Below are 20600 nucleotides of genomic sequence, written 5' to 3'. Positions count from 1 at the left end.
CCCCTCCCCCCTCCCCTATTTTTTTGTTGTTCTTCTGTCCTCTCTCTCCGTCTCTGTCTCTCTGTCAAAAAGGTTCTCCTCATTCCTGCCTCTGCCTCCCTCGATCTCCCCCCATGCATGAGCGCTGCTCTGATATCTCTTCATCCCAGACGGAGTCACACTCCGCGCTTCACTGGTTCCACATGAGAGCAGTAGAGCTGTCTCCAGTGAGCGATGCCAGCAGCCTACCTGCACCTCTAGCCGCGTGTGCATGGGAATAATAGGGGGTCAGACATTCTAAATGATTGGCGATGTGAATAATAGGCGGTCAGACATTCTAAATGATTGGTGATGGGAGTGAATATTGTTAAATGGTTTGGCGCGCCTCACTTAAATGTCATTAAGCAATTTCCCCCTGAGTAATTTGGTGTGGTGGTGGAGGTGGCGGGTGGGCAGCATTAGCGCTAATCAGGCCCCCTCCTCCTCACTTGCTCTCCTCTCCTCCCTCCCTCCCTCCCTCCCTTCTTCTCTCCTCTGTCCTCTCCCCTTGTCTCGTCTCCTCTCCCCTGGTCTCCTTTCCTGTCCCCTTGTCTCCTCCCCTGTCCCCTTGTGCTCCTCCCATGTCCCCTTGTCTCCTATCCCCTTGTCTCGTCCCCTGTCCTCTTGTCTCCTCTCCCCTTGTCTCCTCTCCTCTCTGAGATCATGGGAGAGGGGAGGAGATGTTGATAAACGCCAGTGTAACCGCGCACATCCTGAGCGGCCGCCACCCGCAGCAAACACATTAGAGTTATTATCACCATCTGTCTCTGTCTCGTTTCCTGGGCGGCGGCGGCGTTATGAGGTATGGAGACGACGGCAAGGACGCCGTGTTTTATGAGGTGACGAAGAGGCGGCGTGCCATACCGCTCATCACGTAGGGTCCAGTCTGGTCCAGTCCCCCCCTGGGAACCTGAAAAGGGGCTGCTTACAGCATTTGAGGGATTTTTACTATCGACAACTAGTTTTGTGACACGTAGCAGGATTACAGCTCGTTACGAGAAAAGAAAATCGCATCCCGTTAAAGTTTCTGACGCAGCTCCTCTCTCTACCACCCCCCCCTCCACCTCCCCCCCCCCTCCACCTCCCCCCCAGGCATGAACGGCGACATACTCTACTCGCTGGCGGACTCGGCCGACGGCCACTTCTCCATCGACGAGCGCAGCGGCGTGGTGAGCCTGGGGCGCCCGCTGGACCGCGAGGCGCGGGCGACGTACGAGCTGCGGGCGCGCGCAACCGACCGGGGCTCGCCGCGGCGCCTGTCGGCGCTGTGCACCGTGGCCGTGGCCGTGCTGGACATCAACGACAACCCGCCGGTGTTCGAGCGGCGCGAGTACCTGGCCACCGTGCCGGAGGACGTGGCGGCGGGGACGCAGGTGCTGCGGGTGCACGCCGCCAGCCGCGACGCCGAGGCCGGCGGCGAGATTGCCTACGCCATCGTCAGCGGCAACGAGCGAGGCGCGTTCAGCGTGGACCCCAAGACCGGTACGTACAGGCGGAGGAGGCGGGGTGAGGGAGGCAAGATGGCCTCTCAGTGAAAAGTGATAAATAGATAGATAAATAAAATGACCCCCCTTCTCTCCCCCAACCTCCGCAGGTGACGTCTTCGTCATCGAGCCCCTGGACTACGAGGCGTCCCACGAGTACTACCTGACACTGGAGGCCACCGATGGCGGCACGCCCCCGCTCAGCGACATGGCCACCGTCAACATCAACCTGACGGACGTCAACGACAACAGCCCCGCCTTCAGCCAGGAGACGTACGCGGCCGTGGTGGGCGAGGACGCCGAGCCGGGCAAGACGGTGGTGACGGTGAGTCCGCCGCCGTGGCCTGACCCCTGACCCCCCGCCCGCCCCCCCCCCCCTTGACCGCGTGGTCGTCAGGGTCGTTCAGACAGTGACACGCAGGACCTGCTGTGGGCGGTCTTTTTCGTTCCCCGACGCTCCTGTCCCTCTCTCTCTCTCTCTCTCTCTCTCTCTCTCTCTCTCTCTCTCTCTCTCTCTCCTCCATCTCCGTCTCATATCACCACCTGTGTCAGATCACCGTCTGCTGGCGGAGTGAAATCAGCTCTTCATGCTCCGGGAAGCAGCGTTCCATTAGTACACACACACACACACACACACACACACACGCATGTGCGCGCACACACGATCCCTGTTTAATTTAAATCAGGTGACACATTAGGCCCTGGCTCTAGATGAAGGACTGTGTCTCTCAGTCCCCCCCCCCTCCACTTTCTCTCCCTCTCTCTCTCTCTCTGCCCATCATCTCCTTGATATGCACCTCTCTTCGTGCGCCCCGCCCCTCCCCCCCTCCCTCCCTCCCTCCCTGCCTCTCCTCTCCCAATGGTCCCATTTGGTCATTCATCAGTAGCTCGTGTCTAATCGTCCCCGATATAAATGATCCATCTGAAGACTTGATTTGATTACCCCTCGCCTGTCGTCACGCACTCAAGAAATGCCATCCGTCCCCTGATTTCCCCCGGGAGCTTGACCGCTACATGCCGCGGCGCGTGTGTGTCCGTAACGACACGCAGCGGCGTGTTTGCGCCGACGTCTGGGTTCTGCACTCACGTCACGCGTGTGTGTGTGTGAGAGAGGTTTTTTTTCCACCCCATGTCCTTGGGCCCCGGTCCTAATTCTTCCCCGCTTGTGCGTGTGTCACCGCCGGTGTGTCAGGTGGTGGCCGAGGACAGCGACGGGCCCTCCTACAACCAGGTGCGCTACGCCATCGTGGGCGGCAACCAGGGCAGCCCGTTCACCATCGACCCCACGCGGGGGGAGGTCAAGGTGGCGCGCCAACTCGACCGTGAGAGGGTAAGAATATCATCCAGCCCGATGCCTGTAGGTGTGTGTGTGTGTGTGGGTGTGCGTGCGAGCGTGTGTGTTTTGGTGCGCTGCATGCGTGTGTGTGTGTTTTGGTGCAGTCTAATTGCACTCTGCAGACTCCAGTCAAAGCGGAGCCAGGCTTAAGAGCAAAGCCCGTCTGCCGACCCCCTCGTATTATTGCTTAGGAAAGCAGCCCTTGCGGTGAAGTAGTAATTGTCCCCCCTCTCTCTCTCTCTCTCTCTCTCTCCCCCTCCTTCTCTCTCTCCGTCTCTTCCAGACGTCGGGCTACACGCTGACGGTGCGGGCGTCGGACAGCGGCGCGCCGGCGCGCTCCAGCAGCGCCACGGTCAACATCGACGTGTCGGACGTCAACGACAACCCGCCCGTCTTCTCCCAGGCCAACTACAGTGTCATCGTCCAGGTGAGAGAGAGAAAGAGAGAGGGGGGGGGGGGAGAGAGAGAGGAGGAGAGAGAGAGAGAGAGGGGAGAGAGAGAGAGGAGAGAAAGAGGGGAGAGTGAGGAGAAAGGAGAGAGGGAGAGAGAGGGGGGAGGAGAGGAGAGGAGAGAGGGAGAGAGAGGGGGAGGAGAGAGGAAAGCGAGGCTGGGGGGGAGGAGAGGAGAGAGGGAGAGAGAGGGGGTAGGAGAAGAAAGGCACTCCGGTGGGCGGAGGGTATTAAGAGAGGGATGAGATCTCCTTGAGTAAGGCAGAGAGAAGAGAAGCAAGGGGGGGGGGGTTCAAAGAGAGACAACGCACCTGGAATGTAGAAGAGAGAGAGAGAGAGAGAGAGAGAGAGAGAAGGACCCGGGGGGGGCTGATGAGAAGACTGGAGTGGGCGTGAGTGGAAAGGACAGAGGGAGAGGAGAGACGGGGGAGAACGACAGGAGTGACAGATGAGAGGAGGAGGGGATGAGGGAGGGAGGGAGAGGGGGATGCAGCTGCGCGGAGTGGGAGGGGGAAGGGGCGGAGGGAGGGAGATGAAAGAATGGGGGGGGGGGAGGGGGGAGCGATGACACCCAGAAAAGCGCCTCTGTGTTTTTTTGGGGGGGGGACTGGAAAGTAATATCAGAGACGTTGTGAAGGCGCCAGGTGTCACACAGCTCGGACTTGGTAGACAGAGTCTCAGTTGCTGAACGAGATGCTATGATGGATCAAGAGTAGTGTTGTCACGATACCAAAATTATAACTTCGATGCGATACCTTCCCAAAATATCTCGATACCGATACCGAAACGGTACCACGGTGAAAATCTAAAACATAAGGAAAAGTAATGGAATAATAGATGACAGAACATGGAACTTTAAATTGTTGGCCTTCTTTAGTGCTCTGTTCAGTCTTTTTGCATCTTTTGGGTCTTTATCATATTTCCTGTAGCTTTCAAACACAGCTGGAAGGGAAGGCTGCCTCCACTGGGTGGTTTGGGATTGTGCTGGCATCTGTTTGTTTGTGTGGGGAGAAATCAATAAATTATGCCTATGTTGTTGCAAACTGTGAGATAATCAGAAGAACTTGAAAAGCGTATTATTATTATTAATTAACCCAGGCCTATTGAAGCATTTTTGCTATTCCAAATTATCAGAAGAGATAATGGTCTCACGGTTAAGAGTTCTCGCTCTAGGAGGTCGGAGCAGGTATTGATTTTTTTTGTCACTCGTGCGCTAGGTAGAGAGCTAGGCTTGCAGCTAGGCTGCAACTATGCTAGCTAAAAGTCTCATGCTACGGATGAAAATTAGCTTCTCTAGCTATCATCTGGTGCAATAAATGTATTGTGCGTTCATACATTCAAACATAAGGTAGGCTAAATATCCTTCGGTTGTATACAGTACTGGTGTTGCTGCTGTGTGTATCTTATCTTCTATCACATTCGCTAACCTGTCGCTCTTTGAATTGTTTGTGTCGGCATGTCTGTCTGCAAGATGCTTTGCCAGGTTGGTCGTATTGGTTCCCTTGGTTTGTATAGATTTGTAGCGTCGTTTACAGATGGGCTTTGTAATGTCCGTGGGCTTGCCCTCACTGTCGGCTCTGTAAGCAAAATATGCCAGATTTCCCTGCGCACATCAGCTTTCAACAAGCTGTGGACGGTCGACATTTGTACTTGTAGCCATCTCAGGTTAGCTACCGTCCTCTCGAACATGCTGCGTGCATGAGGAGGGAAAAACTGTTGCGCTGCTCGCTGCAGAGCGAGAGAGCGAAGAGAGAGAGAGAGCGCACGCACACCCACACACACACATACTGCCCCGCGACTCAGGGATCTTGGGGGAGAGAAGCAGAGCGCTAATTAGCCTAGAAACAAACACAGCTTAACTGTCGTATGAACACGACTCAATATATACGGCTCTTATTAAAACACTGTCTTTGTTAAGGTATCGATACTTTAAATTTGGGTATTGTACCGTTTTTGACGACAGAGTATCGCGGTACTTTCCTAGTATCGATACACTGTGCAACACTAATCAAGAGATGCTACTACAAGTCAGATCCCCCTTTCACACCCAACCACAGCCACACCGGCACCAAGTCAAAACTGACCTTTGTCTGGAAACGTATTGTGTTGCATGCTTCAGAGAGAAATGTGTTTTATGCATAAAGTTTGATTTGGTTTGGTTGAGCCTCATCAGTATCAAGACATCCTCTCCCTCTGACTCAACCATGCTAAAACCCGCCCCTCCCTCTCTCTCTCTCTCTCTCTCTCTCTCTCCCTCCCCAGGAGAACCGGCCAACGGGGACCAGCGTTCTCCAGCTCGACGTGACCGACCGCGACGCCACCCACAACGGGCCGCCGTTCACCTTCGCCATCGTTGACGGCAACGAGGGCGATGTGTTCCAGATCAGCCAGCAGGGGGCGCTGCTGGCAGTGGGGGCGCTGAAGAGGGCAGCCAGGCTGCACTACCTGCTCCAGGCGCAGGTGGGTTCACCCGGTCAGACGGTTGGCCGAACGCTCGGCGTGGTTTTTGGTGTCACGTTGCCGGAAGAAGCATGAGATATTTCAGCGTGCTTGGTTTTATCCTTAGTGCTCTCTCTCTCTCTCTCTCTCTCTCTCTCTCTCCATCTCTCTCTCTCTCTCTCAGTCTCTCTCTCTCTCTCTCTCTCTCTCTCAGTCTCTCTCTCTCTCACTCTCTTTCTCTCTTTATATCTCTCTCACACTCTTTCTTTCTCTCTCTCTCTTGCCCCACAAACTCTTTCTGCAGCTGTCTCTCTTTCTCCTTTTCTGTCAGGCTCATTCAGTCATTCTCGCTATCTTTTCTTTTGCCTCTGTTTCTCTCTCCTTTGAGAGAAAGAGAGACAAAACCAATTGTTTTTTTGTTTTGTTTTGTTTTATCAGCAGTGGCCTCAGATCAACTCAATGTAGAAAGTGAGAATGAGTTTATTCAGCCCGATCGCATTTGTGGCCGGATGGTGGAGGGCAGAGAGAGAGAGAGAGAGAGAGAGAACGAGAGAGAGAGAGAGAGAGAGGGCGGATAGGATGATGGGGACAGGAGAGAGTGTGATTTCAAGGTGAGATGTGCAGTCTCTCTCTGGGGGTCCTTTTCTCCATCGATGTTGCTTTTCTCCCGTCGGAGCGGCGACGGGAGCATCTGTCGATATATAAATCTGCTCAGATTGACCCTGGACGTTTATCTTGTGCATGTGAGGTAGATAAATCCACTCCCGCTAAATGAAATGTGTGACTGACGTACAGTAAGAAAGAGCGCAGGCGCCCCCTAGCAGCGGGAATGTGCATTTCACGTGGGATTTGAAACGACCCGTTCGCTGACTCGGACCCCTCTCTCCTCTCCTCTCCTCTCCTCCATCTCTCCTCCCCTCCTCTCCCCCCCCTCCCTCTCTCCCCCCCAGGTGGCGGACAGCGGTAAGCCCCCGCTCCTCTCCACCGCCTTCATCAGCGTGCGCATCATCGAGGAGAGCGTCTACCCACCCGCCATCCTGCCCCTCGACATCTTCGTCTCCACAGCCGGTGACGAGTACCCCGGCGGCGTGCTGGGGAAGGTCCACGCCACCGACCAGGACGTCTACGACACGCTCACCTACGGCCTCGCCCCCTCCTCCTCCTCGCCGACGGGCGCGGCGGACGGCGGCGACGGCGCCCTGTTCTCGGTGTCCGCCACCGACGGCAAGGTCATCGCCCTGCGCCCGCTGGACGCGGGCCACTACCCGCTCAACGTGACGGTGACGGACGGACGCTTCGCCGCGGCGGCCGAGGTCAGCGTGCACGTGCGGCAGGCGTCGCGGCAGGCGCTGGACAACTCCATCGCCGTGCGCTTCGCCGGCATCGCGCCCGAGGAGTTCGTCGGCGACCACTGGCGCAACTTCCAGCGGGCGCTGAGGAACATCGCCGGCGTGCGGCGCAGCGAGGTGCAGCTGGTCAGCCTGCAGCCGGCCGAGCAGTCGCCCGGGGACCTGGATGTCCTGCTGGCCCTCGAGCGCTCCGGGAGCCCCTACCAGCCGCAGGAGGTCAGTAGCGGAGCGGGAGCCATCGCTTCGGTGTGCTCTGGTGCGGGATGATGTCATCGCACACGACCGTCCGCGCTAGACAAAGTTCTATGACCCGAACTGCGCAGGATTGTACAGTCTCTCGCCAGTCGATGATCTAATAATCTTATAGTGTAAAAGGCTCCATATTTGTTGTAGTTGGTGTTTCATTTGTACAGTAGCTGCTGTGCCTAGGGCTCGGAGAATTAGAATTGAAAGGGCATTACTGAACTCTATTCCCTCTAAGCTATTACAAATTATTAGATTCCCTAGTGGGTGACTTGAAATAACTCGACGGTGAAACCCCCGATCACCGAGCCGGTCGTGGCGAGAGCTGCGTTACCCGCCGGGCGCCCCAGAAGAAACACCGTTTTTTTTTTTATTCCCAAGAAAGTTTCCCTGAGAGTCGCTGGGGCTGAGAAAATAAATTGCTACACTCAAATTAGAGCCGAAAGCGTGTTCCACTTAAAGCCGGATTGCTTTTATCCAAAGTGCGCCTCGCAGAACCAACAAAGCGGTACGTTCCCTCGCAGAACCAATAAAGCGCTACGTTCCCCCGTCTCTCTCAGGTGGTGTTCCGCAAGCTGAACTCGTCGGCGGCGGTGATCGAGGAGATGACGGGCGTGCGCATCGTGCGCGTGGTCAAGAAGCTGTGCGCCGGGCTGGACTGCCCGCTGCGCTTCTGCGACGAGACGGTGACCCTGGACAGGGCGGCCATGTCCACCTACAGCACGGCGAGGCTCAGCTTCGTCACGCCACGCCACCAGCGCACCGCCACCTGCCAGTGTGAAGGTAGGGGCGCGCGTACAGGCACACACACACACACACACATACACACACGTACATGCGCACACACATACGTACATGCACGCACACACACACATAGGTATATACCGTATATACTTGAATGCACACACACACGCACACACACACACAACCTTTAACACAATACCACGTGTGCCTGAGCGGAACGCATTGGCTAGATACCAAAGTCAACATGTTATCCTTTAACTCTCTCTCTCACACATACACACACATACATTTGTGTGTAACAGTGTCCACACCAAAGCCCCAGCCCCAAGCTGTGTTTGGGAGCATACAAGGCCTCTGTCCCTGACCCCATGTTGCCTTGCGTGTCTCAGGTGGTAAGTGTCCCCTGGTCAACAAGCTGTGTGAGGCCAGCCCCTGTCCAGAGGGCATGGAGTGTGTTCCCGACCAGAAGGAGGCCAAGTACAGTTGCGTGTGTCCAGTTGGCAAGAAGGGCAAGTGTTCCGGTAAGTACACCCACCCCTCACCTGGCCTGACACACACCTCTGACTCCCGCTCGCGCTCTGTCTACACACCCCCACCCCTCTTTCTCTCTCTCGCTCGCTCTCTTTCTCTCTCTCTCTGTCTCTCTCTCTCTCTCTCTCTCTGTCTCTCTCTCTCTCTCTCTCTCTCTCTCTCTCACAAATACACCCTTTCTCGCAATCTCTGTTTTTCTCTCTCTCTCACACACACACACACACACACACACACACACTCTGTCTCTCTCTTCCTGCCGTCCACAGTCATTGCACCCACTATTCATAATAACCTTTCCAAGGATGGTACAATATCTTAATACAATGTTACTCATATTCAACAAACCCCGTTTTTTCTCCTTCTCTCTCTCTCTCCACCCACACCCCCCCCCCCCCCCCCCCCCCGCCCACCCTCCCAGACGGCCACGCCCTGACATTCAGTGGGAGTGGCTACGTCAGGTACCGTCTGATGGAGAACGAGAACAAGGAGGAGATGAAGCTGTCGCTGAGACTCCGCACCTTCTCCAACCACGCCACCGTCATGTACGCCAGGGGGACCGATTACAGCATCCTGGAGGTGTGTGTGTGTGTGTGTGTGTGTGTGTGTGTGTGTGTGTGTTGGCGCGCAGGTGTGTCATTGTGTAAAAGCAGATAAGTTTGAGATGGGGCTAGCTTATTAGCTTATTATATTGCTTGTCATGACCTGACAAAAATGTTATCACTTATTTTATTGCATTATTATAAGGTGTGTTTATATAGGGTGTGTGCTTGTAGGTATGGCCATGTGTGTGGTGGTGGTATGGTGGTGTGTGATTGTTTGTGTAGGGTGTGTGTGTGTGCATGTAGGTGTGTGTGTCGACGTCTGTTTGCACTGTGTAAGTTCAGCGTATTGCTTCAGTGTGTAACAGAGCACACCGTCAGACTAGAGATAAGTGTTATCATGGAGTTGCGCGGCAATATCATTCTGTCAACAGCAGCCTTCGCCAGGCTAGTACTATTTAACTTTGTTAAATGTGAATGACCCGATGTGAATATACACCCTCCCTGAGAAACACCACGACGTACTTCTCCTTCCCTCCCACGCCAAATACACGCCGTATCGGCCCATGTTATCTTTCTGTACAATCTGCTTGATAAGCATACAACTATATTACCCAGCAGCCCCCCAGGGGGCCACCGTGCTGTTTGTCTATACAGCCTGCTGTAGGTCTGCGGCGGCCATTTTGAGATTTTTTTCTCATGTGAGAGGGCTGTGGGAATGCGTCGGCGGGCTGAATGAAAAAACACACACACACACACACACACACACACAGGGGCTATTCTCAGTGCTGGGAGGGAAGAGAAAAGCTCTTTCTCACACATTCCACCCCGACCGGGGGGAAGTTGAGTGGCGTGGGAGTCCGGGGTGCCAGACCTTCGGCGGGGTGTACCTGGCGGGGCTACCAGTCCACTGCTCTCTCCCACGGTGTGCCCTCGCGCGCGATGATCTCACCACACACAACCTCCGTAGACTCCAGCGTGTCACTAGCCCGGTCCTGTGACATGAACTGCAAAAGAACTGTACAATATCTGGTGGATTATCGAATAATTATACTGTCATGAGAAGGCGCCTTATTTAGTCGCTGCTGCGTCTAGGGCTTAGAGATGTTGGCATTGCAAGGGCATCGCCGAACTCCGTTCTGCTCTAAGCCATTCTACTCTAGCTAAGCTATTACAAATCATTAGCTTCCCTTGTGGGTGACTGGAAGAAACCATTTGACGCTTGATTGCCCTCACGATGCACCTTAACTCTTTATCTCTCTCTCTCCCTCCCTCCCACTCTCTCTCTCTCTCTCTCTCTCTCTCTCTCCTCCATCCCTCCTTCTCTCCGCCCCCTCCCGTGCGCAGATCGTGAACGGCCGTCTGCAGTACAAGTTCGACTGCGGCAGCGGGCCCGGCACCGTGTCGGTCCACAGCACGCAGGTCAACGACGGCGAGTGGCACACGGTCTCGCTGGAGGTGGACGGCAACTACGCCAAGCTGGTGCTGGACCGCGTCCACGCCGCCTCGGGCACCGCCCCCGGCACCCTGCGCACCCTCAACCTGGACGACAGCCTGTACTTCGGCGGCCACGTGCGCAGCGGCGGCGGGGCGGGGCGCCACGGGCGCGGCCTGCCGGTCGCCAACGGCCTGCGGGGCTGCGTGGAGGCCATCGTGCTCAACGGGCACGAGCTGCCGCTCAACACCAAGGCCCGCCGGCGCCACGCCGCGCTGGAGGAGGCGGTGGAGGTGACGCCCGGCTGCGCCCTGCTCATGCCCGCCGAGGGCTGCTCCAGCGACCCCTGCACCAATGGGGGGACCTGCTCCTCGCTGCCCAACGGAGGTACGCCGCCGCCCGCACGCCCGTCCTCCCCGCGGAGGCAGCGCGATCAGCAGTTTGTGATGTCTGCTGCGCTCGTTTGGATCCGTCGGATGAGCGGACCGCATCATGATTTAGCTGCAAATTGCCAAGCGTTAAAAATGCTCTGTAAGAGTTCTGGGCGTTCGGGAAAGTCAATTTGGAACCGTTCATCCGTTAACACCACATGCTAGCCCTTGATTATCTATTGAGAGTATAGCTGTATAGTTTCTCTTAATGTATTAGATTATATAGTCCTCACATTGATCCGGCCTTGAAAAGCAATGTCCTCCTTACACTTAGTTTCTCTTTCCAATAAAAGTAGTAGAATCAGTGCCAGCTCCGAAAAACACAAACAAAACGACCTCTAACTCCACTTCCCCGTCCCCCAGGCTTCTTCTGTAAGTGCCCGGTGTCGTTCATGGGGACCCACTGTGAGATCAGCCTCAGCCCCTGCGTCTCCAACCCCTGTCTGTACGGAGGCACCTGCGTGCCACGCGGAGATGACTTCTACTGCCAGTGCCGGGGCCAGTACTCAGGACAACGGTAGGACCACACACACGCACACACACACACACACACACACACACTACTTTTTCTCTTTCGCACACACACACACACACATTATTCTCTCTTTCTGTCACACACACATATACATACGCACTACAGTCTCTTTCACTCACAATACTTTACACTCACACACACACACACACACACACACACAACACACACATTCTCCTCATTCACCTTCCAAACCGCAGGATTGTTTCAATATTCCAGCTCACACATCTGTCTGGTAGAATATTGCTCTCTCCACATCTGCACTCCCAAGTTTACCTTTCCATCAGTACACAAATGTTTTCTTTATCAGCGGTGACACTTGTTAGCGCCCCATTACCTCAATCTGAAATTGGAATCAGTCTGGCCCACCTGTAGAGAGTCCACGGCACATCGATCCAGTCTGAAACGGCTGCCGCCATTTAGTCGGCGGCCAAAAAAAAATCCATGCGCTCGCATCAGGGACCCACCCCCGAAATTGAGTATGGATCCGCCCAGCGGCGGCGCGGTCACGGGGCCGCTCATCACATTTAGACCGCATCGACGCGTTGCGCTGAAACGCTCTTCCCCCCCCTCCTCTGTCCAGGTGTCAGCTGGGGCCGTACTGCACGGACAACCCCTGCAAGAACAGCGGGAAGTGTATCGACAGCCTGGACGGGCCGGTGTGCGAGTGTGAGCCGGGCTTCCAGGGAGACAGGTAGAAAAGATAGTCTTTTTTTGACTGTTTTTTTTTTCTCGATGGCTTTCCGTTTTGATGAGAACAAGCGATCGCTCGAGTTGACCTTTAAGACAGGGCGGAAAATTGCACTCTTAGAATACTATCTCCCCCCCCCCCCTCCCCCATCGTGTGTTCTCCAGGTGCCTCAGCGACGTGGACGAGTGCGTGAAGAACCCGTGCGCCAACGGCGGCCAGTGCCAGAACACCTACGGCTCCTACCGGTGCAACTGCTCGTCAGGCTTCGGCGGCCAGCTGTGCCAGCTGCCGTCCGTCAGCAACGAGTTCGTCTCCACCTCCTGGAACATCGGCCTGGAGGAGGTGATCGGCATCGTGGTGTTCGTGGCCAGCATCTTCCTCCTGGTGCTCCTCTTCGTCGTGGTGCGCAAGCGGGCGTGCCGGCGCGGCAAGCCTAAGGGCGGCGGCGATGACGGTGGCGGCAGCCGGCGCCTGGGCGGCCCGGTGGCGCCGCACTCCTTCCTCCAGCGGCCGTACTTCGACGCCAAGCTGAGCAGGAACATCTACTCGGACGTCCCACCGCAAGTGCCCGTGCGGCCCATCTCCTACACGCCCAGCATCCCCAGCGACTCGCGCAACAACCTGGACCGCAACTCGTTCGAGGGCTCCGCCATCCCCGAGCACCCCGAGTTCAGCACGTTCAACCCGGACGCCGGCCACGGCCACCGCAAGACGGTGGCGGTCTGCAGCGTGGCGCCCAACCTCCCGCCGCCGCCACCCTCCAACTCCGTCTCCGACAGCGACTCCATCCAGAAGCCCAGCTGGGATTACGACTATGACGGTGCGTGCACGTGTGTGCGCGCATGTGTGTGTGTGTGCGCACGTGTGTGTGTGGAAGCACATATGAACGGGACATCTGATGTTGAAATAACGTGTTCCGATGCGCGTGCTTCAACAGCCAAAGTGGTGGACCTGGACCCCTGTCTGACCAAGAAGCCCGTGGAGGACAGCGCCTGCCACCCCTACAACAACAACCGGGGCAGCATGTCAGAGGTCCAGTCCCTCAGCTCCTTCCAGTCCGAGTCCTGCGATGACAACGGTAAGTGCGCAGTGGATACTGTAGGGGACGCCCCCCCCACTCCCCCCCCGTCCGCCCCCCCAACTTAGATACTACTATGTCTGAAAGACAAGACTCATAGTAGTTTAACCAGCATCATGTACTGTAGAACACATCGCTTTAGTGTGGACTTCACGTCAACGTCGCAACTTCACACATGACAATTCCTCCGGAGCGCGAGTGCATGTGGTCGGCGGAGAAGCACCAACGGGAACGTCCACCCCGACCGACGCCCGTCAGATGCTCTTTCGTCTCTGAAGGCGGGGTGTCGTGATAGCCGCCGCCCCCCCCCCCCCCCCCTCCCCTGCCCCCCTGTCTTTAGCTGCTACTGTACATGCTAGGGACTTGTGTACATGCTAACCCTCTTTCTCTGCACGCCCGGCATCGGACCGCCTCGGGTCGGTGGCGGGCTGTGGGTCACATGATTCTCTTTCTCTCCCCCCTCCCCCATCTGCTGCGGGGCTCAGCTCCCATATGGATCAAATCCATCCACAGACCCAGAACACGGTTTTAACACGGGGTCCCGCCCGTAAGTCCTGCGATCATCACCACCCCCGCTACCAGGGAAGCCATCAAGAGGGGTCTTCTGAAATTCTCACGGCATTGAAAAAAAAAAAAAAAGATTTCTGTCCCACTTTTGATCTTACTTTTCCCCTTCGTTTGGTTTAAGCTTTGGTTCTACTGGTTACAGAAAGGCCTCCGGTTAATTTACAGAAAGTACAAGCTTAAGATAGGTTCTTTAATTTTGGTCTTTTATTTTCTTACCTGCGTACTCTTTCTTTTTTCCTTCTTTCTTTTGTTTTGTCTCTTTTTTGTGTCCTGTTTTTTGTTTGTTTGTTTTGTTTAACCAAATCTAGCCACAAAAGGATGTGTGAAGAAAACAGTGAGGGACATTGCTCCAGGGTACAGGAAGTATGATGGCTGACCCAAACCCACTTCCTCTCCCATTCAGCGCCCCCCTGTCATTACTGTGTTGGCGGTTGAGGTCCTGGGGAGTGTTTAAAGTCTCTGACTTTCATCTCTACTTCACTTTTTGCAAAATAGCCTGAAAAAAGTTTAAAGACCTCAAATCAGATCAACTTATTTCAATACAGATGATCTTAGATATGAGACAAAATTTCAGTTTTTTTTATGTCAGGGCTGAAAAGGCTTTTTTTTTAATCCATGAGAATTTCACTGATCCTTCCTTTCATACTGTGAATGGCGCCCCCCTCTCCTAGCATCTCAGTCTGTTGTCGGTGTGTTTTCTTGCACTAAATGACCCAACACCACCCCCTCCCCACCGTGTCTCGTCCCACCACTGTGTCGTGGCCAGTCATGGTACCCCCTACCCTCAGCATCAGTTAAAATATCCCCCCTCGTCCTCCACCCTGTCCCAAAAAAATAGATGACCTTACATCTGTCTCAAAGCATCCAGAACCGGATTATGGTCGGAAACGTGAAAGTTGACGTCCTCCCCCTCAAACAACTACATTGTACATTCCATTCTTTTCTTTTTCGTTGAGTTTTTTTGCCAGAGCATTTTCACTAACGGTCCACCTCTCTCATCCCACCCCCCCTCCCTACACCCCCACCCCCCCTCCCTACACCCCCACCCCCCTACCTCTTCCAAGCCTCCCTAGTGACAGTAATCCACCTTGTCAACTCTGTTATTGACTCGGTGGAAGGAGAAGGTATTCTTTTATTACTTCATCTCCCCTGCCTACGTGTAGAGTCCATCAGCTGTCTGTGTTTTTGTTTTTATAGTTGTTTTTTTGTGGTTACCAGCAGTTTTCGTTGTTGTTTTCCATTGTAGGAACGTCCACGGCCATTTCCTTATTCAGTGAATTTTCCTCAGGCGTCAGTTAGAAAAATCCCTTGTGGCTTTAATAAAAAAAAAACAACAACATTGAATTGAGAATGAACATTTCAAACTGTCAGTTAACAGAAGTGTCACGGCCTTGGATGTCCTGTCGGTGCCGAGCACCGGTTCTGCGTAAGGAAATGGCCGGCCTCCCTCCCGGTAGCCTAGCCTGTCTCTGTGCTTCATCACCTACTTTGTGGGCTCCCCTGTTGTTCTGCTCCTCCTCCCTGTTCATCGTCCTCGTTACGGGGCTCAGCTGTTCTCTCTCTCAGGCTCTGAACGTGCTCTTGACGTGTTGTCTTTCTCTCCTCTCTGCCTCGTCTAAAGAGTCTTTTTTGGCTCATGAGCTCAAGAACCCAAGAGGTGACTTTTCCGTCCTTGTTTGCCTGAAGCCCCCCGGTGTCTCCCCCCTCCCTCCCCACATTCACTCTCCTTCTTACCCCATTCAACTACCAAAATGGTCCCACTTTGAACAGAGTCACTGTAAAGACTGTAAAGGCCTTCTAAAAAATTAATTAATAAATAAATAAAGTTCATATCTATCTAAAGCCTATACAGTCTGAATACGTGAGGTTTAAAGTGGTGCCATTGAATCAATCCCCTGCATGATCTTAGTGCTGTGACAAAGTCTTTTTGTAGTAGTGTCATGTAAAAAAAAAAAAAAAAAACTAACACAAATTAACAGTATGGTCCTAGTAACTAACTACACTCAGGGAATCTAGTTGACTACTTTTTGGGTTGGGGATAGAGCTTGAGGAATGACCTCATTTTGTTACAGCACTGCTATTCAAATCCCTCCCCCCCTATTAAACCAGCCTCTCTCTCCAGTAACCCTGCCTTCCCCATGTTGAGTGAAGTTATTAATATTTACTTTGATGTCAAACTATATGAACTTGTAATCTAAGATAAGATTCCAAGATTGCAAATTATTTTTATTCCCATTTTGGCAAGACTTATTGTCAGTCCAGGTGGAGCACCTGTTTTAAATTGACCACATCTAAATCGCTATTTACCGTGTGCAGTGTCCTTGTGTATCTGCTAAGAATCTTGAGTGGTGTTTTGTGAAGTGGTGTGGAACTTTAATGCAGATTTTATTGAATGCCTTGTTTTGTATTGGTGTGTTACATTACCTTTGCATGGTGTGTCTTTTTTGTTTTTAACATTAACATGGTGGTGTTTTGTTGTTGTAATATATGTAACCATATCTAATCTGTTTTGTTATGTGAGAGCTTTATATTGAAACATGCAAATAGGGATGATATAATTGGCTGCGTCCTAATTATTTTTCCTCTCTATCCAATAGGCTATCACTGGGACACGTCTGATTGGATGCCAAGTGTTCAACTTCCTGGAATCCAGGAGTTCCCGCAGTATGAGGTGGTGGAGTCCCCCGCCCCCCTGTACAGCGACCCCAGCGCCATCGACACCGACTACTACCCCGGTGGCTACGACATCGAGAGCGATTTCCCGCCGCCGCCCGAGGACTTCCACGCCCACGAGGAGCTGCCCCCGCCGCCGCCGCTGCCTGAGTATGGCGAGCGCTACGACACCCTGGCCCCTCCCCCCGCCAGCCCCGCCGGGGTGCGGCAGCGCCCGCCCCTGCCTCAGCTCTACAGCCTTAACCAGTACCTGCCGCCGCACCACTACCCCGGCCAGCAGGCCGACGGCCAGGGCGCCAGCGCCAACGCCACCCTCGCCAGCAGCACCGCCACCCCGCCCTCCACCACGGGCGCCGGGGGCTACCGGGGGGGCTACCCCATGGGCTACGGGCGGGACTTTGACGCCCCGGCGCTGGACAACATGTCCATGTCGCTGTACACATCCACGGCCTCCTGCTCGGACATGTCGGCGTGCTGCGAGGAGTCCGAGGTGATGATGAGCGACTATGAGAGCGGCGACGAGGGACACTTTGAGCGGCTCGCCGTCCCGGCGCTGGACTCCCAACAGCACACTGAGGTCTGACACTGGATCCAAGCAAAAGTGCCTGAACACCCCCCCCCCCTCCCCTCCCCTCCCCTCCCCTCCCCTCCCCTCCCCTCCCCCCCCTCACCCCCTACGTTATGTTGTCCCACTCATATCTGTAAAGTATGCGCACACAATACCAAACAGACAGCAACACAGAGACACTGACACTTCCCATACCATACGTACACACACACACACACACACACACACACACTGCAGTGAATTCTACAACCGAACAGGGGTTTGCCCGGACTGGCCTTTCTCTGCGAAGGCCGCTCAGCTGGGGAGGCGTCCACAGGAGACACTCGCTAACAGTACCGGACGCTGACCGCTGCCTCCCGCCACTCCGCTCAGTCTGACTCCCACAGTTACTGGAAACCCCACGATTCGAGTCGGACGTGCCATTGCTTTAAGTGACTGTTGTCATGCACAAGAAACTAAATTCTAACAGATCCATGTTGAGATGTACATCCGAGTAACAGAGAGTTATCACATGATGACAGTAACCAGAGTGAGAGGAAGGACATCTTTATTTGTATAGATTAAACCGTACAAACTGATTTTTTATACCAATCCACATTTCATTTTCAATGTAAATTTAAATGTACAGTTTTGATTTCGAGGTTTACTAGGTTTTGTAGATATTTTATGCGTTTATTTTCCACACACAAAAAAAATACACATGTTAAATGGTGTGACTTTATCGGCCTTACTGTATGTTCATTCACGGAGAAAAAAGAAATTTGAAGAAGAGAAAAAAAAAATAGAAAAGCGCAGGCTTTTCCGCACACACACACAGACACACACACACACACACACACACACACACAATGTATTCGTAAATGAATCGTCTCCAGCTCATTTCAAAAAGGGTCTTTGATGAGCTACTGCATATTCTTGTGTTGTTCTTTTTATTTTATATTTGTTTGTAAATTGCGACTTTGGAACCTCTTTATTTTTCCACCAAGAAAATGGGACCCAATATATTTATAGTGCAAAGTTATCCATGGACACATGACTTTTTCAGGTGTCTGTGTGTGTGTGTGTGTGTGTGTGTGTGTGCGTGCGCGTGTATGTGTGTAGGTGTGTATGAGTGCGTGCGTGTATGTGTGTGCGTGTGTGTGTGTGTGTCTGTGTGTGAGCAATGCTATGGTCTTGTTAAGGTTTTTATTGAATACTGCCACTAGCTCACGCTTTCCTACTGGCAATAAATTATTCATAAAAAAAGAATTCTGTTTGTCATTTATTTCCGTTTCCTTTTTGTGTAAAGATTTTTTGTGACATTTTTCTTGCATAGAAAACAGGGCTGATAATAGTTTACCACAAAGTCAATAACACCTGCCCTAGTGTGACCAGATAACCTTTCACCTGTTTTACAGCATCTCCCTTGAGATGCTGCCTCATGTCAGGGACTTTAAACGGTTGACAACAACATCATTATTTAACAAAAAGACAAGTCAAACTTTGCAAAGGTATTAATTATTTTTTAGTGATTATAAAACACATTTGATCTTCAATACTGCATAGTACCTACATAGTCAAAATGGTAATCATTCATAATTTCAATTTGAACAAGAAGTATTTTAAAACTATTGTCAGATTTATTGAAAGGCCCATTGCAATTTGGGTGCACAGGACAAAAACAATACTGCTTTTTAATTATTTGATATCTAAGGCTTTAGATAACATGTTTCAAAAAGTACAGTTTTATGAAATATTTTCTGTTTTAAGATTTAATTAAATTGTCCCAAGTGTTGCAAATTATTGGTACCCCTACCAGTGGCGATTGCTCCTATAAACCAGGGTTAGCCGACTTTCAGACTGTTTTTGACTTAAATGCGTCTTGTATTCTGCCATATCGCTTCATTTCCATCCGTGTTTAGCGTTTTGGTAGTGCTCCGTCGCCCCCCTACAGTCCTCATGAAAATACAGTCCACTTTTTAATGATTTGATAAATGCTTTAGGAAGAAGTTTACACAATGTCAAAGAGTACAGTTTTGTGTCATACTGTAACTAGGGTCCAGGAAGCCTCAGCTGCCTGTCTGTCTTTTACTGTATTTCCCAATATTCAGAAACTTCTTCTTCCTAGGAAGTCTGACTTCCCATGAAAAATCACCAAACTTTGCACATAGGTCCAGTCCTATGCCAGAAGTCCTCAACTGGCATTGTGAGCCAATAGTCCTGATGTTGGCGCTACAGCAACCATCTAAAGTTTAAAACTTATAAAAATCATAAAAAATCGTATGTGCTATTACTTTGTAAACACCACCAAAACGTAGGCCCAAGTGAGTAGAAACGTCCATATGCTTCAAGCTGGCAGGACTTATGAAGCCCATCACTCTGTTTTTCTCAAAAACTTTAAAAACCTATCAAACCCTATTTTTCCTACACGTTTTGGTCAATTGACACCAAAATTGCTACTCTGCATCTTCAGACTTTTATACAAACAGTCTTCACAGATTTTTTTTAAATATCAAAAACTGAGCCCACAGCACATCAAAATGTTTTACTGTAAAATTTGCAGTACTGTATGCAGCTACTGCAAATACGCTGAATTTTTTCAGAATTTTCTGAAATGTGTCTGTGTCTAGGGAAGACATGGCCAAAACATATGTCCCTTAGATCATCAATGGACTTGATGATAGTGGAAGAGGAGGCTGAGGTGGTGAAAAGAACAAGAGTAGTAATTCTGATAAATTGACCATGGAAAGCTAAGCTTAAAGCTAAGCATTTTTTGTGCAAAAGTTAGACCATAACAGAGATTTTTTCTTATAAAAACAAAACAAAAAACAGGATGATTTGATCCCGTTTTCACATAATTTGGTAGCCAATTGACTCTGACCTAGTGACCAATTATATTAGCTGTTGGGGATTCGCTGCACAACCCAGCCGGTTGGCGATGTGAACGGCGATGTGCCGGGTATACATTTTTTGGGAACAGCCCATTGGTTCCATTGTGACAAGTGAAACCAAACATAGATAAGTAATTGAAACTATTTCAAATTTAATTTTGACCCAGGCGTGCCACAAAGTGCCACTCCGCAAAACTGATGACACCCCCTCCCCATCCTGTTAGCCATAAAGTGAATAACGACGTAGCCTCCCACCTGACACGTTTTGTGACCCATGAGATAACCATTCATTAAAATCTTTAGAGTTTTGTCAGCTAATCACTTGATTATTTGGCACTAGAGTGTACCTTCAGTTGATGCCTCATGTCAGGGACTTGAAACAGTTGACAACAACATCATTATTTAACAAAATGACAAATCCAGACTTGCCACAGTTTGTTTTTAATTATTGTTTTGTGATTATAAAACAAAATTGATCTGGTCTTCAATAGTGTATAGTACCAGCATAATCAAAATGCAAATCATTCATAATTTCAATTTGAATAAATAGGCATTTAAAAATATTTAAAACATTTTAAGCTAATTCAGAGTCGTCCGATTTATTGAAAGGTCCATTGAAATTT

The 20600-nt window shown here is 51.9% G+C and overlaps 1 protein-coding gene across 1 annotated transcript in view; it reads left to right on the top strand.

Moving 5' to 3' along the window:
• fat1a (FAT atypical cadherin 1a) overlaps nucleotides 1-17122 on the top strand; it is a gene marked incomplete at both ends in the record, with an annotated part of 72931 nt that extends 55809 nt beyond the window's left edge. Inside the window, 15 exons of the mRNA XM_084454584.1 lie at nucleotides 1111-1500; nucleotides 1613-1827; nucleotides 2695-2832; nucleotides 3122-3265; nucleotides 5550-5747; nucleotides 6677-7291; nucleotides 7879-8101; nucleotides 8452-8583; nucleotides 9012-9169; nucleotides 10480-10954; nucleotides 11362-11515; nucleotides 12114-12224; nucleotides 12386-13041; nucleotides 13159-13299; nucleotides 16464-17122. Coding sequence (XP_084310710.1) covers nucleotides 1111-1500; nucleotides 1613-1827; nucleotides 2695-2832; nucleotides 3122-3265; nucleotides 5550-5747; nucleotides 6677-7291; nucleotides 7879-8101; nucleotides 8452-8583; nucleotides 9012-9169; nucleotides 10480-10954; nucleotides 11362-11515; nucleotides 12114-12224; nucleotides 12386-13041; nucleotides 13159-13299; nucleotides 16464-17122 — 4409 coding nt within the window. The remainder of the gene's footprint in view (nucleotides 1-1110; nucleotides 1501-1612; nucleotides 1828-2694; nucleotides 2833-3121; nucleotides 3266-5549; nucleotides 5748-6676; nucleotides 7292-7878; nucleotides 8102-8451; nucleotides 8584-9011; nucleotides 9170-10479; nucleotides 10955-11361; nucleotides 11516-12113; nucleotides 12225-12385; nucleotides 13042-13158; nucleotides 13300-16463) is intronic.
• Between the last annotated feature and the right edge of the window lie 3478 nt (nucleotides 17123-20600).

Source organism: Borostomias antarcticus, assembly GCF_949987555.1.
Source record: "Borostomias antarcticus genome assembly, chromosome: 20".
NCBI classification, from domain to species: Eukaryota; Metazoa; Chordata; class Actinopteri; order Stomiiformes; family Stomiidae; genus Borostomias; species Borostomias antarcticus.
This window is presented reverse-complemented; position numbering and strand designations above follow the sequence as displayed.